Raw genomic sequence first — 23,127 nt, 5'->3', positions numbered from 1 at the left:
TCTTTTAAGGTGAGAAGAACCTGTTGCATGAGAACAGACTTCTGGGTAAGTTAGCAGGTTGTCTTTTGGGTGAGTAGCACCCCTCATCCCTTAAGTCACAATTGAGGAAATAAGAGCTTGAAAGTTCAGCTGATGGGTTTTATGCACTGAAGAAGTATAGCCACTGGAAGATGGCTGCCCTGCTTCTCAGGATACAGCACTGAGGCAGGGATAAAAGGATACTTGATTGTTCAACTGCTCCGTATGGTTACATAGTCCCCCTTACAAAGCCATGCAACCATCACTATATGTGGGTTCCTCTGCAGTAGGTGTCAACTCTCCCTTCACTTGATGCATTGATTTGTCTGGGAGATACCAGCCATAGAAGAAAAAGCAGAATGCACGTATACTTAACTCATACACCAAGCACTTTCTCTCCAACTAGAATAGTTCATGTTAGTGCTATGGTCCCTTGCACCTGGAGGTAACCAAATAAGATAACTAGAAGGAAGTCCAGAGTTTTAATCAAAAATAGTGCACCACAAATTAGTTCTCCAATTGTCTGTGTTCTATAATACAGTCCATATTTACAGCACAAAATGCAAGAAATAAAAATCCACTGGTAAATGGTCATAGGAAGGATTATATATACCCCAGGAACTTTGATACAAGGAAAAATACATTACTTGTTTTAATATATACCATAGGTTATTCTTGCTCTGACCATTAAAGAAGATTCAACATAGGAAAGCTAGCTCAGGGCCAATTAAGTATCTTAAGTTTCTATAATATCAGACTGAGGCTGTGGTTTTTAACCTGAGCTCTCTTAGTTGATCAGGGGACAGGGAACAAACTAGCCAAGAAGACTGCTCTCCTTCAGGTTCAACAGCAGCCCAGAGCAAGGTCAGGAACAACTCAAATCAGCTTCAAAGTCAGTCCTCAGTGTGCCGGTAGGCCATGGTGGACAACAGTAGGATGAGCATCCCAGAATACCTGAAAATCTTGGTTGCTATTCTTCTACAACAGAAAGGTAATTAACACCTAGACAGGGAGTATGATTCATTCCAGAAGACTTATAAAATTCCTTTCAACATTACTCTTACTAGCACAGGCCCAGTCCTAGAACCTCAGCAAGGGCAAAGTACTAGAGTGACTATTAAGATCGTACCATAAAGAAACATTAGGTCTAAAACTTCTAGCTTACATGTGTGTTGAATTTTCTTTAACAAGATGCATTTGATAAAGTGCTATTCAGCAATAATCGAGCCTTTTTGCAAGATTATTACTAAATTTGCCACTTAAGTTATGGAATTTTTATAAATACTTCAGGTTTTTTTTTTTTTAAAAGCCAGACAAACTGCACATCCCATTTTTAATGTAGCTTTTGGTTAGTAACTAAGGGCAAAATTCTACTCCAACTTGAATGGCAGATCATAGCTTAATCTGTCCTCCCTGTCCAGGAAAGTTCACAGCATTCAAGCCACAACTGTCATGTGCAAGCTGAATTCTGCTTTTATATTAAAAAGGCAAACATTTTTATGATAGGAAAGAGCTAATAAGCCCCACCACTCTAAAATCTTAAGCTGCAGTCTTAGTTACAAGTAAATGCAAAGTCTGAAATAACCAATACTGTTTCAGAGAGAAGCAGATGTTAGCTATAAAAATCTGCTGTTAGCAAACTTGTAAAGGAATTTTTAAAAAAAATCAATGGTTTTATACTGACATTCTGTGCCCTTTGTATCACTAAAGGTTTTTTCCCTTTCAATAGGAATTGTAATTGTTTACAATAAACTGAAATTCAGCTTTAAAAAGTATTTAAAATGGTTTACTACCTTTTTCCAATACTAACAACCTACGCTATAGACTAGTACATTAGTTTAAAAGGTGACTGAGTAGTAGGTACTGTAATTAAGACCATTTTAAACGTTAATTTTCTTTAAGAAAAGTAAATATCAGACAACCTTAAAGTTGTGCTATCCCTCTGAAATTAAATAAATGTTATCTGCAGTTTTCAGAACAGCAGGTCAGGGTATTCACACTGTAAAATTTACACAGTGATACAAACAAATGCTAATAAGTTAGGTCAGTATAACAAGGCAACCCGTTGTTCGTGTTTTCCAAAAGGCTTTTTGAACTGTCAGGAATTGAACACGGTACGACAAGCAAACGCCCCTCCATTCCCACCTTCGTACAATGAGACCGGGTAGCTTTACAGTATGTACCAAGAGTTATGGAACTCTAGTATTTCATGGCAACAGAAGCTAGGATCCCACATGACGACAAATGTAGATATCAAAATCCTGAACTGCTGCCACCAGTGTTGAGTGAAATTAATGTAGTAAACCTTTGGTGCCAAGACACAGGATTCGAGCACAAGGAGATGACTGTTAAACAGATAACAGGCCATTGAGACAGAATCCACCCAGAGAGAAAATTTCAATTTGCAGTGAAGGATGCTGCTTGTACAGTATATTTGTGTAAACTGTGTCAAAATTCTGGTACAAAGTACTGCAATGACAGTGATTAAGGCACACCTCAAGAGGTGTGTCGTGTCCTTTTCACAGAAAAAAAGGAGGCTAGATGCTGATTGCTCATTTTCCAGCTCCCTTAAGACCATGCTGTCCTGGGGTTCGAGATGGATGGCCGGACACTGCCTTTGGGAGATGGCTTTGACCCAAACCACGACATCTGACATGGGAAAGCATAACACACATTAACCTAGACTCTTCTTTTAAATCATGGGGATTTAAGAGATATCAGCTCATGAAGGCAATCATGATTTGGTAAAAAAAAAACCAACCATTTATACAGTAAGACACAGAAAAACACTGAGCTGCAAATATTTGCAGCCCCAATACATCAGAACTAAGAATCAAATTGAAATTGGTTTCGCTGCTTTTCACTGTCTAAATGGCACATCTTCCTTCTGCTTTCATAAGTTTAGCTGATTATAACAGGATTGTTAAACATTTTTAACTGCATGTTCCTTCATAAATTAAACTATATGATGTTAATCACAGAACCCTGAGTCAAGTCAAATGTAAACCTCGCCAATGCCCAGTGTAAAACAGTGTTCAGCTCCCCTCCTGTGCTCTACATGGTCAACTTAAACCGGTTGAATCAAGTGGAAAGAGGCTGAGACAGGAAGTGGGCGTGGGGGTAACGCCACATAGCACTTCACAAACATCCATGAGTAGAACTCCCTTGTGCTCCTATGAATATTCTCATTTTACATCAAGGGAAACAAAAGCAGGAATAGGTTATGCAACTTCCATGCATAGAGCAGACCAGTGGCAAAGGCTAGAGTAGAACCCAAGAATGCTGACTCAGCTCCCTGCTCTGAACACTTCAGCACTCCTCTGGGAGCCAGGATTAGAACTAATGAGCTAGTGGATTCCTACCCAATGCTGAGTCCACTAACCCACACAGCTGCCCTCTGTCCTGTGCTGGCCTTTGCTGTCATGCATTGCTTCCAGCAACACAACAGAAGACTTTATCACAGGGAGCAGAAGCAGCAAGAATAATCACGAATAACCATGTAATGCAAATTGCAGCTCACTGTGCCCTCAGGTACAGCGGCCAGTGATCACTACCACATGAGGAAAAAGAGCAGAGACTAACAAAAACAGATTAAACACAAGCCACCTATGGGGAGATGGCAGGCCACCTAAGTGAGATTCAGGCACAAAACAAGGAGCTGGCTGAGGCTTTGATAAGAAAACAAAAAATGACTAGTGCCTGCAAGAGAATGAAACGGCAAACCACCCGACAGATACATTGTTTAATCAACTTCTAGTTTATATGCTGTAACCAAGTTTGAATGTTTCTAAACACACTGGTCTGTGCTAACTGCATGAAAACAGCAACTGTCATTAGACACAGAAGCTAACATTTGCGAAATATGTTGCTTTATCCTGTTTATCACCTTCCAGGACCTGAAAATCCTCACTGTTCTGGCTCATAGGGGAGCACGCACACAAACACAAATCTTACCTTGTATTCCAATGTTTCTTTGAGCATATTTTCTTCCTCTTGTGAAAAGTTAAGTAACACAGATACAGCTTTAATTAGGTGGAACGCCTGAAAGAAAACAGTTTGTTCATACTTGGCAAAACTCCCAGGTCTCTTAAGTCCACTCAGACTATGGAGTAGCACTAAGGATCTGTGGTTTGGTCTGATGCCTCTCCTATTGCACTCACAGGTGTTGGCTGCCTCAGACATAAGGGACTCCCTTTCATTAAATCACTGGGGGATTCACTTCTTGTGCATTTGGCAGGTAGATTTTCTTGATTCACAAGTCTCTGTTGTGATTTGCATAGTTTGAGGGACGTATTTAATTTGCCTAGTTATTTCAATGAAGAATGCCCTCGGTTCCTATGATAACGTGAAGTAGTTCCTAGGGTTAACCTGGCTGGTGAATAGGCAGAATGGAAAAACAAACAACAAATCATCTGGTAGCACTTAAAAGACTAAAAAAACATGTAGATGGGATCATGAGCTTTTGTGGGCACAGCCCACTTCTTCAGATGACTGGAGTGTTGGAAGTCCAGAACCTACCGAGTTCTGGATTTCCAACACTCCAGTCATCTGAAGAAGTGGGCTGTGCCCACAAAAGCTCATGATCCCATCTACATGTTTTTTTAGTCTTTAAAGTGCTACCCGACTATTTGTTGTTTTTCCTGTTACAGACTAACTCGGCTACCCCCTGAAACTTTTAAAAGGCAGAATGGAGACATACAATACCCTAATGTATCTTTAGTTTGACATGCACGTTCACGCCCCTAGTACCAATATTTTAAATGAAAACATCCTACCAAGGTCAACAGGACACCAGGGCTGTGTCTACATTGGCGCGATCTTGCGCAAAAGCGGCCACTTTTGCGCAAAAACTTGCTGCTTGTCTACACTGGCTGCGAGTTCTTGCGCAAGTACACTGACGTTCTAATATATGAAATCAGTGCTTCTTGCGCAAGAACTATGATGCTCCCACTCAGGAAGAAACCCTTTTGTGCAACTGTTCGTGCACAAGAGGCCAGTGTAGACAGGCAACATGAATTTCTTGCGCAAGAAAGCCCTATGGTTAAAATGGCCATCAGAGCTTTCTTGCACAAGAGAGCGTCTATACTGGCAAGGATGCTCTTGCGCAAAAGCACATGCCAGTGTAGACGCTCTCTTCTGGAAGAGTTTTCGCACAAGAACTCTTCTGCAAAAGAGTTCTTGCGCAAGATCATGTCAATGTAGATGTAGCCCAGATGCTTCAAATATTAATGCAGTTAAACATACAACACAGCAGTTGCAGTTCTCTTTCTAGACTGTAATTAGCTGGGAAAAGCATAACTGAGTGTGGCGTGTGCAAGAAAGAGAGGAAAGCTGTCAACCTGAGACACAGGAACAAGTCTTTACCTCAGATTCCCGGCAGGACATGAACTTTAGTACAACATGTTTAAGGTATTCAAAGTTGATCTCCCGTGAGTCATTTAAATCCGCATTGTTTGTGACGGTCATGGCAACATTAGGCACTTCAGAGTTTGGTTTCTCGCGGACTTCAGGGATCTCGTTGTCAGGCCTTATTTTCTGAAAAGGAAAAACTACCTTTTAGTACTGAGGAAAGGTGCTGTCCTGACAGCACTGGAGAGTGAAGTCCTCTCACCATAGGACAGGTACAGCCAGGCAGGAACACTGGAGCAAAAACTTCTCCTCACCTTACCCTGAAAGAGCGACAAAGAGGGAGAAAAGGATGGCTCTCTCGGTATCCATTAAATCCTTGGCGCCTCTGCTCAGACAGCACAGAAGCTGTTGGTGAATACATCACACAAGCCATGTCTGGAACTAAACCAAGGGGTGCTGCCTCTAATCTGAGCTGGATCTGCATGGGGGTATTGTAGAGGAGAGGCCTGAATATCCACTCCCACCAAAGCCTTCAAAGGCAGGTACGTCACAAATTTTAATACAAAGTCCGAGTTTGTCTAACGCTGAATGAGACAGGGCTCACTACTTCATTCTGTATCCCTTCCCTCCTATCTGGGATTGCAGGGAGAGTTTTTCCTGGAGCTGGACAGCAGTGCCACTGCCACACTGATCTCCAGAAACAGCAGAATAGCAACTAAAGCTCAATTCTTCCCTTTCCAAGCATCAGGGAATCCTCAATCACCCAGGAGCCAGGTCTTCTATAACCCACAGCAAAAATCAAGATGTGCCCAAATCCTCTTCTGCATCCTTCTATTCACTGAAGTGATGGCGAGGAAGAGTCAATGAAGAAATATCTCCTCCCTCTCGTTTGCTAGTGCAAGTTTCCAGAGATGAACAAAGGAAGCCGAGACTAATGCCAAGAGCAACGAGAAAACCCTAAGCCCTCACCTCTTAGGAACTGCAGTGAACTGATCATACCAGATACAGCTGCCATCCTGGATTTTCCATAGGTGCAAAAGAGATCAGGGCTGGTATAATTTTGTACTTATGCTGAAGTTACCAATTAATGAGGTGCTTACATTGTGATTAATGCCACTAAGGTCTGGAGCTTTTGTGGGATTAATGAATATTTATTTCCCCAGACTAGAGATTCGTTTTGCTGGGCACCCTTTAAACATACATGACGACAGTCCCTACCACAAAGGGTTTACAGTCCAGATTGCAGCCAGCTTTTAAAAACTGGCAGTGTAAATACCTTGTCAACATCAACTGGCTGGAAAGGCTAAAGACTTACCAGCTCTTTTTGCAGGGTCTTCTTGAGTTCTGTCATTCTTTGCTGCAACTGTTTTATCATCTACACACACAAAAGACAGAGAAATTGACATGAATAGCATGGAAGCTTTATATTTGGACATGCTCACACCTACAAGTTTCAAATGAAAAAAAACTCAACAATTGAAGTTCTAGCTAATGGGGCAAGCATTGAACCAAGTATTGGCTCTGGAGAGGGGTAATTGGATAAGCGTGAATGCTCTGTTCTTTCAGCCACACAGTGCTGCAGGCACAGGACGGGAGAGACTAGATGTTAAATCCCTGTTCAGATGAGTGACAGCATTAGAGAGAATATGAGGTTAACTAGGAAAAAAAAAAAAAAAAGGGAACCAGGCTCTAATTTCTGTTCTGACAGAGTAGTTCTGTTGTTTATATGGCTACCTAAGTCTGCAGCGAGCTAAGCAATAATGGAGTATGGAGACAGGGCCTAGGCCTGGAATGATCCCCTTTAAGCCAGCGAGTCAATCCCCACTTTCAAGAACCATTCCTTCCTTAACGCATTCCCTTCAATAGAGGCTAAAAAAATAAAGCAACTTTGTCCTCTGCATATCCCGTGTTTCCAGCTCTGTATTCTAGCGGCGTCTTTCCATGGAAGGCTCTGCCTTGACATGTTTGTACAACACCAAACGTATTGATCCTCACCTAATAATGAGGCTTCTTAGAAGAAGCAGGTCTGAGGAAAGGGGAGAATAGTGAGCCCACAGTGTGGGAAGCTGTTTCTGAGGTAGGAGGGGACAGGAAATCCTTCGGCAGCAGCAAGTTTGGCAGGACAGTAAGCGCCTAGGATCACATATTCCATGTAGCTGATGTTTTGCAGGCCTGGTGGCCCTCTTGGACACACGGCGAGCTGCTTATTAGGAGTAACAGCCACCTGAGCCACAGGGGAAAATACCATTTCCACTGTATTGTGGTACCTTGTTTTTCTCAGAAATTTGCTGCTCCAAGTCTCTGTTGTCTTTCTGAAGTTGAATGATGTCTGCAGTAGCCACCTCTCCGTTCTGTTCCACCTCACTGGCTTCTGGGTCATGCAAGTGCTTATTCAAGGCTCTTGCTGCTTCTAATGCCAAAGTCTGAAAGGCAAAGAGCAAAGCAGATCTCAGAGACCACAACTTTGGCAGTCAGGTGCCACTGCCCAAAGACAACCCCACTGCTTTTAAATGGTAACTTTGGACAGGAGACAGACACTCACAAGGAGTCTGACTAGGGGTGCTGCTTTTCACAGGCCACTTACAAATGGAAGGGGATTGGGTTTTTCTAGGCCATGTGCCCAGTGACAAAGACAAGTCTGGTGGTTCAAGGCAGCAGACAGGGTGATCAGTCCAAAGCCTGTCATGTTCCACAGAGAGGGCACAGCAGGGGGAGCTGAAGTCTTGGCGTGTTTTGTTTTTCCTGACAAGACTGGAGGAAGCTGCCCTGCAGTTTTACTCACGTTTCTCCCACTGGCCATCAGGTGCTCCTGCTCTTGTATCTTCAAACTCAAAACACTGATCTGCTTTCCTGCTGCTTCCTCCCTCTCTGTGGCTTGGCTCTTGCATGCGTCCATGTCAGACTGCAACAGGTGCATCTGCAGCAGGAGCACTCCATGATCTGGGTCAGCACAGACATGGTTTGTGCCACAATTAAACAGCAGCTTTTCTAGTCAATCTCTTTACAAAAAGACCAAGCTGCGCCGAGGGCAACTGGGAGAGCGTCAGGCCTATTTCCACTCTCCAGCCATGCAGGAGGCAAATACAACAGACACTGCACAGCAATGCAAGCTGCCCCGGAGCTTCCAACAGGTGACTCCTAGTTACGGTGTAATTTGAAGGGGTAGGTGACACCACACTAGACCTCTAGCCAACGTTCCCTGTAAGCTGTGTGCTCAGGAGAAATTCAAATGCCGGTGCCCACAGCTAAGCTGGGTGTTTCTAGTGGTGGTGCACATTCACACAAGCTTCAATGTGCATAAAAATGTATTCCAGACGTGGATGGAAAAAGATTAGTGGGAACATGGTCTCTAGCATATCCTCCCCTTTGTCATCTCGTTAGGAAACGGAACAGCCCCAGACTTTTTAATCTCCCCTCATACGGAAGCTATTTGGTACCTCAAATCATATTGGATGCTCTTCTCTGCACCTTTTCCCATCAGAAATGTTAGCATTCTGATAAAGTACAGCCAAGCAAGCCCTGAGCTACAGAGACTTTACCAAGGGATGAGGAGACCCCTTTGGTCTAACCTTGACTGAGTTGGTTTAGCTCCTCCTCTTTTTTTAGAAGCACGTCAGTTTTTTCATTGATCAGCTGGTCCTTTTCCTTTATCAGCAAGATCAGGTCTGCAACCTTGAAACCAGACACGAGGAAGTAAAGAGGAGCAGTTAATACACAGAACCCACAAACACTCAAGTCTTTCCATGGCCTGGCTCAGGAGTAGGTAATTAAAAAACGGCTCCCCAGGGTCAGTCTCTGGTGGGCCGCTGCTATGTTTACTTGTGCCTCCCCAGGTATCAGGCGATGGCAGCTCTCACTGGCTGTGGATCGTTGCTTATGGCCAATAGGTGTGGCAGGAAGCAGCACAGACTGAGACCCCCCTTCCTGCTGTGAAGGGTGATCCACAGCCAGCAAGAGCTGTGATCACCCGATACCTCTATACTTACCTGCACCTCAGCAGGTGACAGTCTGCCAGGGACTAACCAGACTGGATCTGACCCACAGGCTGGAAGTTGCCCGTCCATGGCCTAGCCAAAAGGCTACAGGGTATCCCACCTCGGCCAGTGCTGGTCCCTCGTTAAGAGGTAGGGCTTGAAAGCAGGATGAGAACGTCAGTGAAAGATACTGCCCTGGGTCAACCCTGCATTGGAATTGCAACTGCTGGCCAGCAGATGGCAGCTATAAAATAGTTACCAATTAAAAACTGGACAGGACTGCAGCTGAAAGTGCTCTGCAGTGGGTGGACCGAGGCAGCAGGATGAAGACCCATCAGCAGCAGAGTGCCTTTCCAGTGATTTACTACAACAGGCGTCAGCTCGCTGGGCTGGCTGCTGAGCACCAGACGTTCGTTCAGTGACTGCTTGAGACGTATGTTGGGAGAAGCAGAGGGGGTTGCAGTTGTTGTAGCTGCTCAGTGGCTCTGTCTCTCCAAATACGATTTAAAAAACCGACAAAGTGTTCCAGGCCACAGAGAATGCAGATGAGAGGTTGGGGAGTACAGATTAGTTCACCGGGCTAATCGCTACCATGCCTAGCAAAGTAACACAACAAATGGCCAAAACAGATCAGAATTACGGAAGATCGCTTTGTCAGATGACAGGACGGTGATTCCAGCAAGCCAGGCCTTCTTTGCAAGGAGAGACCAGCTGTGAACGTGCAATATACACTGCTGGTTTTCAATCTTTATTAAGCTGCAGACACTCCCCATCCAGGCAAGGAAAAACGTTCGCTCTCTGTACGCGCACTTGGCTGACAGTCCCACAGGGCTGCACACGAACTCATGCAAAACCCTGTCTACCGGCATTCCGGGATGTAGGGACACAGAACGCATCTCTCCCATCCAGAGCCAAGGCCTCCGACGTGACCCTGGAGACTACTGCTTAGCTGACAGCCCACATGGTTACCAGCAACAAAAAAGCACAAGCCTGTTGTCCAGTGACACTTTTGTAGAGAAAATGACTGGGGACTTCACAATGAATCCTTGAACACCAACTTGTCAGCGCACAGCAAGCAATTCTGGCATTAAGTTGGGACCCTTTCGAACCCCACACACTGTGATCCAGGAGAAAACACAACTGTAAGAAGCAGCTTGTGATGCTTATGGAAAATAGGCAACAGGATGGAGCAGCTTTGTCTTGGGTCCTCAGCCCATAAGCCACGTGTTCCTATCACTGGCACCTCACCCTCCTTCTCTTCAGCTGTTCATTACATCTACCTGCTGCATCCTACCTCAACCTCTGACCCTGCAAACACACACTCACATACCTAACGTGGAACATGCACAGTCCTACTGACGTCAGCGAAACCCGTCCCTTGGGTAAGATCACACAGCCACAAAAGCAGCACCAGGGAAGCGTTTCAATGGAAACTCTCGGGGACAGAGACTCTGCTGGAGGATTGGGGCCTAATCCCGATTTGGGCCCCTGGGTATTAGGATAATTATGAAGTCAGGGTCCAGACTGCTGTGTGGGGTAGAGCAAGACATTTACCTGCTGCTGTAATTCCGCCCTTTGTTTCTGTGCTTCTTCCAGGGCTCTGGCAATTCCAACACTGACTGTTTCTCTGCTGCTTAATTCCTTCTGCAAGCCAGCAATAATTCAATCATTACTTCGGGGAGAAAATTCAGTACGAAGCTTTCACAGGAACAAGACTAAGAGGCAGTAGTTTCCCAGTTCTAAGATCCTAACCCATTAACAAATGGGACGGATGGGTAATTAGCAAATAATCTCATCCCTCCTATCAGAATTCTTGCTAAATTAATGTTAATGTAAGACTGGCAGGAGCTGTTTTTACAAACCCAGGCAACTGCATTCAGCTGACCTCACATCTCACACTGTCTGGGTTTCTACTGAAGTAGTCAATCTTCACTGCAGCACTGTTGCCACATCCCACTCCGGAGGCAGCTGCATGTCAGTTGCAGGCGAGTGATCCCTACGCATTAGCTGCAGTGGGGTTTTTTAAACATATATGGCCGGCTCTGGCATCACTTTTGCACTGTGGGCAGGTGCACGTTTCCATCAATCGGACTACCACACCTGCCACGTTTCCATCAATCGGACTACCACACCTGCCACGTTTCCATCAATCTGACTACCACACCTGCCACGTTTCCATCAATCGGACTACCACACCTGCCACTTCCACCTCTTTCCCATTTAAAAGAACCTAATAAGGATGTTTCAGGAGGAGCCTTCTTAGTCTATTTCAGTAGGGAGCAGGGAGTCCGGTGCCACCTTAAAGACGAACAAATTTATTAGGGCGCAAGCTCTCATGAGAGACCGCTCACTTCCTCAGATGCTTGAAGAGAAAGGCCCGAATACAGAGCTGGGAGTGTAGCACCAGCGCTAATCACATCCGAGTGGATGTGCCTCACCTCCAACAGCGATGAGAAGGTGAAAGTCCCTGAAGGGGAAGTTACTTACTGTAAGGAGAGAGCCATTCCCTGTCCATTCAAACCTCTTCGGCAGGTGTCAGATTTGCATGTAAATTGCAGCTCAGCAATTCGGTGTTGTAGTCTGGTTTTGAAGCTTTGTTGCCTACTGGCAACTTGCATGTCAGTAACCGTGTCCAGGGAGGGTCAAATGCCTCGCCCCCCCCCCCCGGCTTCTGTGTGTTTCTAGTCTTGAGGTCGGATTTGGGTCCACTTATTCTTGTGTGTCGAGCCAGTCCAGTCTGTCCAGTGTCCGTGGCAGAGGGGCACTGCTGGCAGATGTCACATGAGAGGATGGGCAGGTGAACAAGCCTTTGCTGGTCTAGCTGATGTGGTTAGCTTCAGTGACGATGTCACTAGGGTAGACGTGTGGACAGGTTATTGCAGGGACGGGTTCAACAGTTTCCATCCCAACATCCATCTCAGCCTGGACCAGGCCACACAAGAGTGCCACTGCCTGGACACTTCAGTGCAAATAAGCGATGGTCACAAATAAACTCTACACAGCTCTCGAGGTCTCGTCCGGTTCTAGGATTCTATACCAGGGCCTGCGCGCGGGGGGAGAGGGGGCGGCACCTAGGAGATTTTGGTGTGCTTCAGCCCCACAGTGGGACGGGGGTGGGGGAGGGGGATCTGGAGCACCAGCATGGGCTTCCCAGTTCTGGGTAGGGCTCTGAGCCTCAGGGGCTGGATCCAGACAAGCTGGAGCCGCATCTGGCCCCCAAGCCTGAGGTTCTCCACCCCTGCTATACAGGAAACCTAGTGATTTCTGGACTTACCGACACTCCTCCAGCTTCATCCTGAACACATCACACCATCCATCGTCTACAGCAAGGGTGAGGAACCTCAGGCCTGCGGGCCAAAGCTCAGAGCATCCCCCCAGCATGCAAAATCCACCAGGCTGGCCCCCAGGCTCTGGTATAGAATCCTAGAAGAGGAAGGGACCTCGAGAGTCATTGCATCCAGTCCCGTCTTCACGGCAGGACCCAGCACCGTCTAGACCATCTCTGCCAGGTGTCTGTCCAAGCTGCTCTTCAATATCTCCAGTGATGGGGATTCCACAACCTCCCCAGGTAATTTATTCCAGTGTTTCACCACCCTGACAGTTAGGAAGTTTTTCCTAATGTCCAACCTAAACCTCCCTGGCTGCAGTTTAAGCCCATTGCTTCTTGTCCTGTCCTCAGAGGCCAAGGAGAACAATTTTTCTCCCTCCTCCTTGTGACACCCTTTTAGATACATAAAAGCTGCTAACATGTACCCTCTCAGTCTTCTCTTTTCTAAGCCCAATTCCTTCAGCCTTCCCTCATACCTCATGTTTTCTAGACCTTTAATCACATTTGTTTCTCTTCTCTGGACTTTCCCCAATTTCTCCTCATCTTCCCTGAAATGTGGTGCCCAGAACTGGACACAGTACTCCAACTGAGGCCTAATCAGCGCAGAGTAGAGCGGGAGAATGACTTCTCAGGTCTTGCTCACAACACTTCTGTTAATGCAGCCCAGAATCATGGGTTTTTGTGGGTTTTTTAAACAGTGCCACACTGTTGACTCCTATTTAGCTTGTGGTCCTCTATGCCTCCTAGATCCCTTTCTGCAGGACTCCTTCCTAGACAGTCGCTCCCCATTCTGTAAGCAAGGGGAATGCGGGGAGTGTCCTCCTCCTCCTCAGTTAGGGGCCTCATCAGTGAGGGTTTGTTTGGGGTTTTTGCTTCTCACTTGTGTGTGGCCCCCAACTGATTTTAATGTGAGTCAGCAGCCCCCGACCCAAAAAAGGTTCCCCGCCCCTGGTCTATACACATGCCCTAAGATATCATCGCATTTGCTCCAATCCCTCAGACAGAGACAAACACCTACAGGACATAGGATCTCTATCAAGCATTCTTAAAAACACGATACTCACTTGGAGAAGTGAAGAAACAGATTAACAAAGCCAGGTAGGTACTCAGAGGTCACTTACTACAGGACAGACCCAACAAATAAAGCAACAGAACACCATTACTCACTGCCTACTGCCCCCAGGCTAAACCCTCTCCAACACATCATCAAGGACCTACAATCTATCAGACCATAGCCCTCATTCTCACAGACCACCAACTTCACACACCACAACGGAAACACCAACCCCTGCTGCCAACTCTGGCCACACACCTAGCCTAGCGACAACATAACAAGACCCAACCACACCATGTCAACATCTACTAATGTGGTCTGTGCCAGCAATGCCCCCCGCCACATACATTGAACAGACTTGACTGTTTATGAAAAAAAAAAAAAAAAAAAAAAGCATTAATCAGACATCAAGAACACACAAAAACCAGCAGGGGGCACTTGACCCTCCCTGGACACGGTTACTGACATGCAAGTTGCCAGTAGGCAACAAAGCTTCAAAACCAGACTACAACGCCGAATTGCTGAGCTGCAATTTACATGCAAATCTGACACCTGCCGAAGAGGTTTGAATGGACAGGGAATGGCTCTCTCCTTACAGTAAGTAACTTCCCCTTCAGGGACTTTCACCTTCTCATCGCTGTTGGAGGTGAGGCACATCCACTCGGATGTGATTAGCACTGCTGCTATACTCCCAGCTCTGTATTCGGGCCTTTCTCTTCGAGCATCTGCAGAAGTAAGCTTTTGTGAAAGAAACAGCTCATGCCCTATTAAAGATGAACACATTTATAATGCCTCATTTTAACAAGACAATGACTCCCTCCAGTGGCCAATTCTTAAATTCTACATCTCACACACAATATTTAGAATGTTGAGCTCTTTCTATGAAATTATAATCTTAAAGGAGAGAAGGTTTAGGCTTAAAATGACCAAACAGTGTTTTGTTTAGTGGTCAGCTAATTCAGATAGCAGAAATTGCTAAAGGAATGAAATGATGCATTGCTAATGCGATTCTATACTTTCCTTTTGAAATTCGCTTCCGCAGAGGATTTCAAAACTATTCATGCTTGACAGTATCCCTCTTAGTAGTAGAATGTACTGTTTATGCCAGTATTTAGTAAGGCCTAAGTATTCTGTGTCAAGAAAGTACCAGCCATTTGCAACGAATCTTTATTGGTCTGTATTGTGTATAGGTATTTTCATTCCAAAGAGGAATCTGCATGAAAGTTATTAACCACGATCGGACACAACTGCAGCTGTAAGTATGGAGAAGAGGGTGGAGCTTGCCATTAGCTGTTTCTCAAACTTGGTTCTTTACTTAAGCATAGTCATCACAAGCAGGCCCATACCGTTAGTCTTTCCAGTTCAAACTCTTGTTTCTGTAACGAACTTTCATATTCCTTTCTGCTTGCAATAAGATCTTCATTTTCCTGTTCCAACTGGCTCTGTAAAATGGAAATACCTCAAGTGCCAAGAACTAGCATTTTACCATTCACGATATAAATTCAACAGCCACACACCCCATCCCCAAAGAGATGTTGATTTATGCATAGGCCAGTGTTTCTCAAACTTTGCTCTGCAGAGCCCCAGGGCTCCGTGAGACATCTCCAGGAGTCCGCGAGGCTGACAAACTGGAAACATCGATAGGTACAACACATACAATCAGTGGACCGCTGGGGCTCCGCATACATTTTTACACATGTAAAGGGCTCCAGAGCCCCAAAAGTTTGAGAACCGTTGGCATAGGCAATGCCTCTTAACGGGATTCTATACTTACTATCTTGTGCTGGGAAGTGGTTTTATCAAACTCTCGAGCGGTTTCAAGGGCAGCTATTTGTGCCTCCAGGCTGCTAATCCGTTCTGCACACTGATGCTTTGCCACTGAGATATGGTCTTGTAATTTGCTGCTCTCAACCTCTAGATCTGTTTGCTTTGGGGGGAAAAAAAACCCATGACTGTAAGTTAAGGCCAGATTAATCCGGTCATTACTGGAGGGCAGCATACATGGAGCTTGTAGCCAGAGGCAGACAACTTCACACTGCTTATCCCCATTTCATTGCCAAAGAATGACAATGCTATGCCTTCCCTCTTTGGCCGTCCGGTGCCTACCCTCACACACAGATACATCTGCCCACCTAGGGACCATGTCACAGTATTAGCAGGAAGCATTCCGACAGGTGCAGCCTGAACATCGAAACACGACTTTGTGACTGAAAATGGTGGCGACTGCGTTAGCATGAGTAGCCTGATTAAGCTCTCACCAGCTTTTGGATCTGTAGATCTCTCTCACCGATCTCTTCTTTGCTCCTCACTAGCGCCCCATTAGCAAGCTTCAAGGCTTGTTCAAGCTCTTTCAGCTAAAAGAGAAGAGTAAGTTAGTGCCTTGTCCCTCTGGATCTCTTGCAGGCGAGCAGCACTCAAACTGCTAAAACAGGGTAGGGAAGGAACTAGAGGAGGAGGCTAACCAGCAGCCCTGTGAGTGCTCCTTTCAGGAAATGGCCTAACCTGGCACATGCTGCTTTCTCTAAAAGTCTTCAGAAACTCTTCTCTCTCGCCGAGCGAGGCCTGTGTGTCAGTCACTTGGCTGTTCAGTTTGGTGACCTGGAAATGAACGTAGATCAGGGAGCATATCCCAGGGTGATCCCTGCCTCCTGCACCCTCCAGTCGCTGGCTGTGGCATGACAAGTGCCCCGGCCTCCATTTGTCCTTTATCTACCCGCAGAAAGGAACAGGGTCCCAATGACAAGTTCAAACTCGGCTCCTTCTCAGACGCCAAGCCCACAGGTCCCATTAGCAAAACCATCCCCTCGGCCCCCCCGAGCAAACCAGGCTACAGTACAAGAGCTCTTAGGTCCCAGCACAAGGCCACTGGGTCCCAGATCACCCACCATCCCCATGCCAGGGCCCCACACGCTTGTCCCATGAGTCTCTTCCTGGAGCCCAGACTCAGCCCCACACTAGAGAGTCCCTGCTCAGGGCATCTCCCTCCAGGACCCCTTTTTCCTGGCACTTGCCACAGTCCACCCCTGGGCTCACTGCAGCATCCCCTTCCCCAAGCCTCTTCCTTCAGCGACCTAGAAGGACCTAGGGCCGTGGTTCTCAGCCGGGGTCCAGGGCCCATGGGGAGCCACAAGCAGGTTTCATGGGGGCTGCCAAGCAAGGCCAGCATGAGACTCGCTGGGGCCAGGGTAGAACGCCAAAGCCCCACCCCACAGGGACGAAGCCCAGGGCCAAAGCTGGAGCATGAGCAATGTAGCTTCTGGGCAACTCTCCTGCATGTTCCCCCCTAATGCTGGCCCTGGCTTTTAACGGCACAAGACTAGTTCTTGTGCCACAGGCAGGCGGTGGAGTTTTTATAGCATGTTGAGGTGGTGGGCAGGTGGCTCAGAAAGAAAAAGGTTGAGAACTCCTGATCTAGGCAGGATTCCTTGTAAGCGGAGCACTTTTGTGGCCACCCAGGAGAGATTCAAATGCCGCCCCGCTGATTAGCAGAGCGACCACAGCCAGCAGCACGTGTTTCTAACGGTGGTGCACAACCACACATGCATCAATGCACAGAACAGAATTTATTCCACATCTGGATAAAAATCCTGGGAACACGGGTCTAGGCTAGGGCACAGGCATCCTCTTTCACGCTGAACTGGGGGAAGGAAGGGTCAACTGCCACCGCCAAAAAAAGGCCAATGTCACCCCGTGACAGAAGGACTAGAATGAAATCAGGGCTCCAGATACCACCCAATATTTCTGTGTGGGACACACATCCTCGTTCCCAAGGTGGGTATGGTCAGCTACGGTTTCCTTTCAAAGCTCAAGGTGACACTCAGGCTCAAATCTTCTGAACACAAGACTGGAAGGACGGCAGTTTGTATTAGTTTTAACAAATTATTTGGATGTCCAATTGCTCCTCTACACGGCCAAAGTGCCAGCCCCACTGAGTGCACTGGTGAAGGCAGAGGAAATACCTGGGTTTCCAGTAGATTCACGGTCTCAGCATGACTGGTTCTAGCTACCAATAGTTGCTGTCTGGTGTCATCCAGTTTCTTCTCCAGAGCAGTTTTCTGAGGATGAGCAAAACCATCACAGGTCAGACAGAGGGACTCAGATGCTGAACCTCTCAACGCTGCGTTTACAGCGAATGCAGGATGCCAGAACCCCAAACTGCAACTACTGGGGCCTTTGCCCCGCAGGGCTGCCCGAGCAAAACCATGGATGGCTACCGGACGGCGTCTGTACTGAAAACAGGCCCTGGGGGGGTGTCGCTGCCGTCCGAGCGGAGGATGTAATCAGCATCCAGGACCACTTCGGTGAGTCAGAGAACCTGCCATACCCCTCTGCACAGCCTCCCTGCGTGGCTACTTAATGCCCCAGCAGGGGCTTCAAGAGTTACTAGCTGTAGCATTTACCTCTCCAAGGGTGTTGTGCTGCCTCCTCCAGCAGCTTTCAAACTGGACTTAGATTTATTTGAGCCAGGTTACCTACTAGCTGCACCCGGCTCGGGTGCTCTGCACTGCAGGTGCTGTCAAGGGAAAGCGGGTGTCCTCGTGTGCAGACCTAGCCTAGGGAAACCTGCCTCTGTTCAGAAACAAGATGGTGCATCAGGGCTGCAGAACAGGGGCAGATGGTAACTGGAGCTATTGGTTGTGCTCAGTTCCCCTAAGTGTACTCTCAACTTTTATTATCCGTGCTCGGGGCTTCGCTCAGTGGATACAACGGATGGCTTGAACTTTGCTTAAGAGAACCCAGAGTTCTTTCCCATCTGCTTTGCAAGCCCTTTGAGCTCCCAGAGCAGACTAGAGGGGGAACATACGTTAAGGTTAATTCTTTGGCTCCTGGTGTTATGGCTTGCACTCTGTGTGCCACTCCCATTGAAGACATGATCTCGAGCAGGGCTAAGATTTCACTGAGCAGGAGCAGCTGCAGGATATTAGATACTGCATCGGTCCTGTAATGGAAGGAGTAATAGCCAGACACTGTCAAGGGCTGTCTGTAGAAGTGTTACCTCCTTGAGCAGTTCCCATGCGTGTTCATCCCCTGAAAAATTCCCTTCAAGTCTCTTTTCCAGGGAAGACACTTTTTCCTGCAGACGTTCAAGGAGTTTATTTTTCTCATCAATTTCAACAGTCACCTGATGGAACAAAAAGCCAGCACCATCTTTATAGCCACACAGAGTACATAGTGGTTTCACTGAGGGGGGGAGGGGGCCCGCCCGTCCATCAGAAAAATTCTCTTTAGTGAAAGTCACCGTATGTTATCTGGGGGTATGTCTGCACTGAGAAAAAAATAATACCTATGAGAGTCTCAGAGCCCAGGTCAACCATCTCAAGTGGAGATGCCCTGCAAACCTGCAGATATCGGCTTTATCTCCGTGGGTCTGCGCACCTGTCGATGTGTGGATATCCACAGCTGATTTTGCAGCTACGAATGCAGATACAATTTTTTTCATCTTGAACCCTGCATATTTGTAGTTATCCCCAGATCACTTTTGCAGCTGCGGATACAATTTTGTACCTGTGAAGGGGTCTCTACGCAGGGGGCTCATGCCACAGGTATTCAGGCGTGGGCTCCAACACCTGGGCTCAAACTTGAGTGCAAACATCTACACTGGAATTTTACCCCATAACATGAATCCAAATGGTCTGACCCAGGCTCTAAGACTCGTTGTGTTTGCAGTGCAGACAGAGCCAGGGCACATTACATATGTACAAATTAAATATTAGATATGTACAAATTCAACATGAAGCTAGGTAGAGATTATTCCCTTTGTCAGGGTTGTGGCTGCCTTCTCTGATGCTCCACTGACTCCACCTAGCCATTCAATACTGACCTATATAATTGGCATCTGAATTATTTATTAGGCCTAGATTAACCTTTTCATCCCAATAAAGTATAAAATGGAGAATGCAGGTTTAATATCATGAGTTGGCATTTCTATAGGAAGTGTTTGAAATAAAAATGTAACCTGGAAGAGAGTCATTTTAGCTACTGTTATTCTACCAATTCATGTTATTTGCTTGGTCCATTTGGTCTTTCCAATGGAGCTCTTCAATTTCATTATTTCCCATTTGGAAAAATTATGCAAGCAGGGCCTCTAACTTATGAGTTGTATGTCCAACTGAAGTTAGATTTTCTTCTGATGATTTCTGGGTGTCCTAGGTACTAATACGTTGAATTTAGTATGACTAATGCCGGAGATTTCTGTGGTACCTCATTTCATTACACAATTTCCTTCCTGCGCCTCCCCAATTTGTTAACATATCGTCCCACAGACAGCAAAGCTTCATTGGCCATCCTTTACGTAAGCTTTGAATTTATTCAGAGTAGCTATCACAGCTGGCAGTTCTCACACATTTACCCCACTTTCTAGGTGTTCAAAGCTCTCCAGGTTATAGCCCTACACAGGGCTGAACATTGCTATAAAAAGGTACTTACAAAAATTAAGTCCTGCTCCAAAGTTACATTTATTAGATGTGAGTGTTTTTACCTGCGGGTAGCAGATCACATGCCTGGGGTCATATTTCAACTGAGGAAGTGAATATAAAAATCTCATCCGAAACAATTAAGGAGCCATGTTGCACTGCGTTTATGCCTTCCCAACTGATTAAATACAAACAATCGTCCCAGGTATCGAAGCTGGAGGACACCAAAAGCGTGACCAGCTGCAGTGCCCCCTCATGTCACACCCACGAACACTATAGTTATACTGCGTCAGACCAAAGGGCCACACACCTCCAAAGACAGTACCTTTAGCTTGTGTTGCTCATATTCCAGTTTGAGAGATTCATGCTCCATCTGTGACGTCTCCAATCTCTTCTCACAACTAGAGGCGGCAACTTGAGTCTAAGGCATTTGGGAAAATATATTTTGGTTCGAAACTCAGTTTTGACAGAGCCAACGCAAATTGAAATATTTCAGCGCTGATGCAGTTTGAACTGGCACGTGAACTGCATTATGCTGACAAAGGAAAGTTATCAGACACCACAGATCTCAACTTACATTTTCCAAGTCTGCTGAAAGACGCTGAATCAAGGTTTGCAGCTCTTGTCCTCTCTGCTCCAGGGCAGCGATCTTATTTTCTGCATTTACCTCAGCTGCTAATTGCTCATCCCTTCACAGAAAGAGAAAGAGCAACTCAGTGGGCCAGCAAGCAGAACGCACTTGCCAAGGGAAAGGGGACGGACTAAGAAACCTATGATTCTTTTCTAACCATAAAGACACCTATTCCAGTCTGGCACTAGCCATTCACAGGAGCTTAGATATTAGAAGTTAGATATTGCATATTCCAGCACTTATAACCAGGGGGAAGAATGGGAGTGACCGGAGCACTGAGAACTCGGCTAGGTGACCCAGGTTGCATACAAACAAGATCCAATTCTAACTTAACTGTGAAAGGGTAGTTTTAGACAGGGACAGACAGACCGACCAACCCCTACCAAACACTAGCATTCAAGTACGGACCAAGCACTGAGACCACTGCACATGTGGGCAACATCCAGGAGCGCTCGAGACGAGTAGGGATGTCAAAAGGTGGTTAAAAATGTAGCCACGTAACTGCCAGAATGCTGGCGGTCACACATGCTGTGGGCTCTGCAGCATGAAGTTTAAAGAAGCTTTATTCTGCAGAGCTGGCAGTAGAAGAGGGGAGGCGGCTTCATTGGAGGCTCTGCAGCTGGCTCCCAGGGAGCAAGCATGTAATCTGCAGCAGGGCGGGGCCATGGACAGGCTCCTGCCCAGGGCGGGTGGGGAGCTGCTCCAGTCCTACTGGTAAAGGGCGAGGCTTACCGGCTAGCCTTCTGCATCCTAGAGACATGTGGGAAATAAATCAGAACATCTACCTACTGCTGACACCCCACCACATACACACCTCTGTGCTGCCAGTTCTGAGTGCTGCTGCCGCAAATCTTGCAGTTCACTGCTCAGACACGATGACAAGTGACTTGTGACCTGCAGCTCTTCTTTAGCATGGGCTAGCTCTTGACTGCATGCCTCTAACTCCCGTTGTGCTCTGCTTAGAGACTCTTCCTTTTTCAAAAGCTGAACATTAGAACATGATCTTTGGCAAAGATTAACTGGTACATTAATAAAGCCCCCTGAATGAGGGGTCCTGGTGCCTTTAAAGTTACAAGCTAAACTAGATTCAATTTGAAACACAATAAGGCTACAGATTCAGTGTCAACTGGGAATTTACATGACACTGCAGCAAACACATACTGTAAAGACTCCAGACTTCCAGACATACACAGTAACACAGCAGAGAGAGTTACAGACTGACCAGCCCACCATGCCCCTTACTGGGAAGTGGTAATACACAATCAGGTAGCAGCAGAGACTGACCAAAAAAACAAAAGGACACAGTACTGTGTTAAATGTAAGCTACTAAAAAATAAAGGGAAAGTTTAAAAAACGATTTGACAAACTTAAGAAACTTTCTTTGCTTGTTTCATTTAAATTAAGGTGGTTAAAAGCAACGTTTTTCTGCTGCACAGTAAAGTTTGAAAGCCATATTCAGACAATGTGCAGTTGTAAAGTTTTGGAAGAACCACCGTTACATTTTGTTTGGGGCTACAAATATTTTAGAATGTCTCACAGGGATAGTCTGTAGGTTTAAAAACAACTAGGAGTCCTATGGCAATTTAGAGTCTAACAAAAATAATAAATGATAGACTAACAAACAATGTAAAGTGCCACAGGACTACCCATTTTTAAATACTTTAGAATTACAAACAGCCTCCAATCCGGAGGTGTTCATTACTCTGAGATTTTACTGATCATACAGGTTTGAAGTGTTAATACCCTTAATAAATTAATGTTGAACCACCAAGAGAAAAACTCTAGCCCCTTCCCTTCCCCCCCAAAAAAATCTCACCATATGTTTGACTTTGGCCAGTTCCTGCTGTTGAAAGCCTTCCAGTTCATCAATTTCATCTCTCTTTTGGAAAAGGTTCAAACTCTGCTCCCTCATTTCTTGCAACTGAGCTGCAAGCATCTCTTTTTCCTATTAAACAACCACCAAAATTAAACAAGGAATTCAAACTGTCTCTCAGGATTTCAGGTCAGGAATGTATTACATCTTGTTTTATGTTCATGTCTGCACATCACCCCACACTCTTAGGGTGCTATATAAATAACAGACTTCTTACAACTGTGTTGTCAGAATGCATGTGTCTAGTAAGCAACCCAGCTTGCATTTCTGAACTTTGGAAACTTTCAGCTGTGGATAAAAATAAGTTACATTTAAGAAGAAATTCTATAGAAAGTTCCTTATTCAGGCATGCAGTGATAGGGAATGAATACTTGCAACACTTGGCAGCAATTCTAAACATCTGTTTGAGCAGAGACTTAGCTGGACAACTGAAACAACTACATTGAGAATGAAATCCTTTATCAAATTACTGACGTGGAACTAACTT

The 23,127-nt window shown here is 45.9% G+C and overlaps 1 protein-coding gene across 5 annotated transcripts in view; it reads right to left on the bottom strand.

Moving 5' to 3' along the window:
• GOLGA1 (golgin A1) overlaps positions 1 to 23,127 on the bottom strand; it is a 44,303-nt gene that overhangs the window by 10,052 nt on the left and 11,124 nt on the right. For 2 of the 5 annotated variants that reach the window (XM_075905693.2, XM_075905692.2), the window contains exons 7-23: positions 22,584 to 22,712; positions 21,582 to 21,751; positions 20,714 to 20,825; positions 20,462 to 20,557; positions 18,720 to 18,845; positions 17,683 to 17,778; positions 16,226 to 16,321; positions 15,982 to 16,077; positions 15,498 to 15,650; positions 15,070 to 15,165; positions 10,896 to 10,985; positions 8,937 to 9,039; positions 8,150 to 8,307; positions 7,635 to 7,790; positions 6,683 to 6,742; positions 5,383 to 5,553; positions 3,973 to 4,059 (exon numbers count right to left, since the gene is read on the bottom strand). In XM_075905693.2, coding sequence (XP_075761808.2) covers positions 3,973 to 4,059; positions 5,383 to 5,553; positions 6,683 to 6,742; positions 7,635 to 7,790; positions 8,150 to 8,307; positions 8,937 to 9,039; positions 10,896 to 10,985; positions 15,070 to 15,165; positions 15,498 to 15,650; positions 15,982 to 16,077; positions 16,226 to 16,321; positions 17,683 to 17,778; positions 18,720 to 18,845; positions 20,462 to 20,557; positions 20,714 to 20,825; positions 21,582 to 21,751; positions 22,584 to 22,712 — 1,995 coding nt within the window. Of the gene's footprint in view, positions 1 to 486; positions 2,668 to 3,972; positions 4,060 to 5,382; positions 5,554 to 5,629; positions 5,688 to 6,682; positions 6,743 to 7,634; positions 7,791 to 8,149; positions 8,308 to 8,936; positions 9,040 to 10,895; positions 10,986 to 15,069; positions 15,166 to 15,497; positions 15,651 to 15,981; positions 16,078 to 16,225; positions 16,322 to 17,682; positions 17,779 to 18,719; positions 18,846 to 20,461; positions 20,558 to 20,713; positions 20,826 to 21,581; positions 21,752 to 22,583; positions 22,713 to 23,127 lie in introns of those variants that run through there. The other 3 variants (XM_075905689.2, XM_075905691.2, XM_075905694.2) reach the window with 3 other exon arrangements.

The sequence above is a fragment of the Pelodiscus sinensis genome, chromosome 23 (assembly GCF_052426305.1).
Source record: "Pelodiscus sinensis isolate ZL-2025 chromosome 23, ASM5242630v1, whole genome shotgun sequence".
In the NCBI taxonomy this organism is placed as follows: Eukaryota; Metazoa; Chordata; order Testudines; family Trionychidae; genus Pelodiscus; species Pelodiscus sinensis.
Note: the sequence above shows the minus strand (reverse complement) of the source record. Positions and strands in the feature narration are given on the sequence as shown.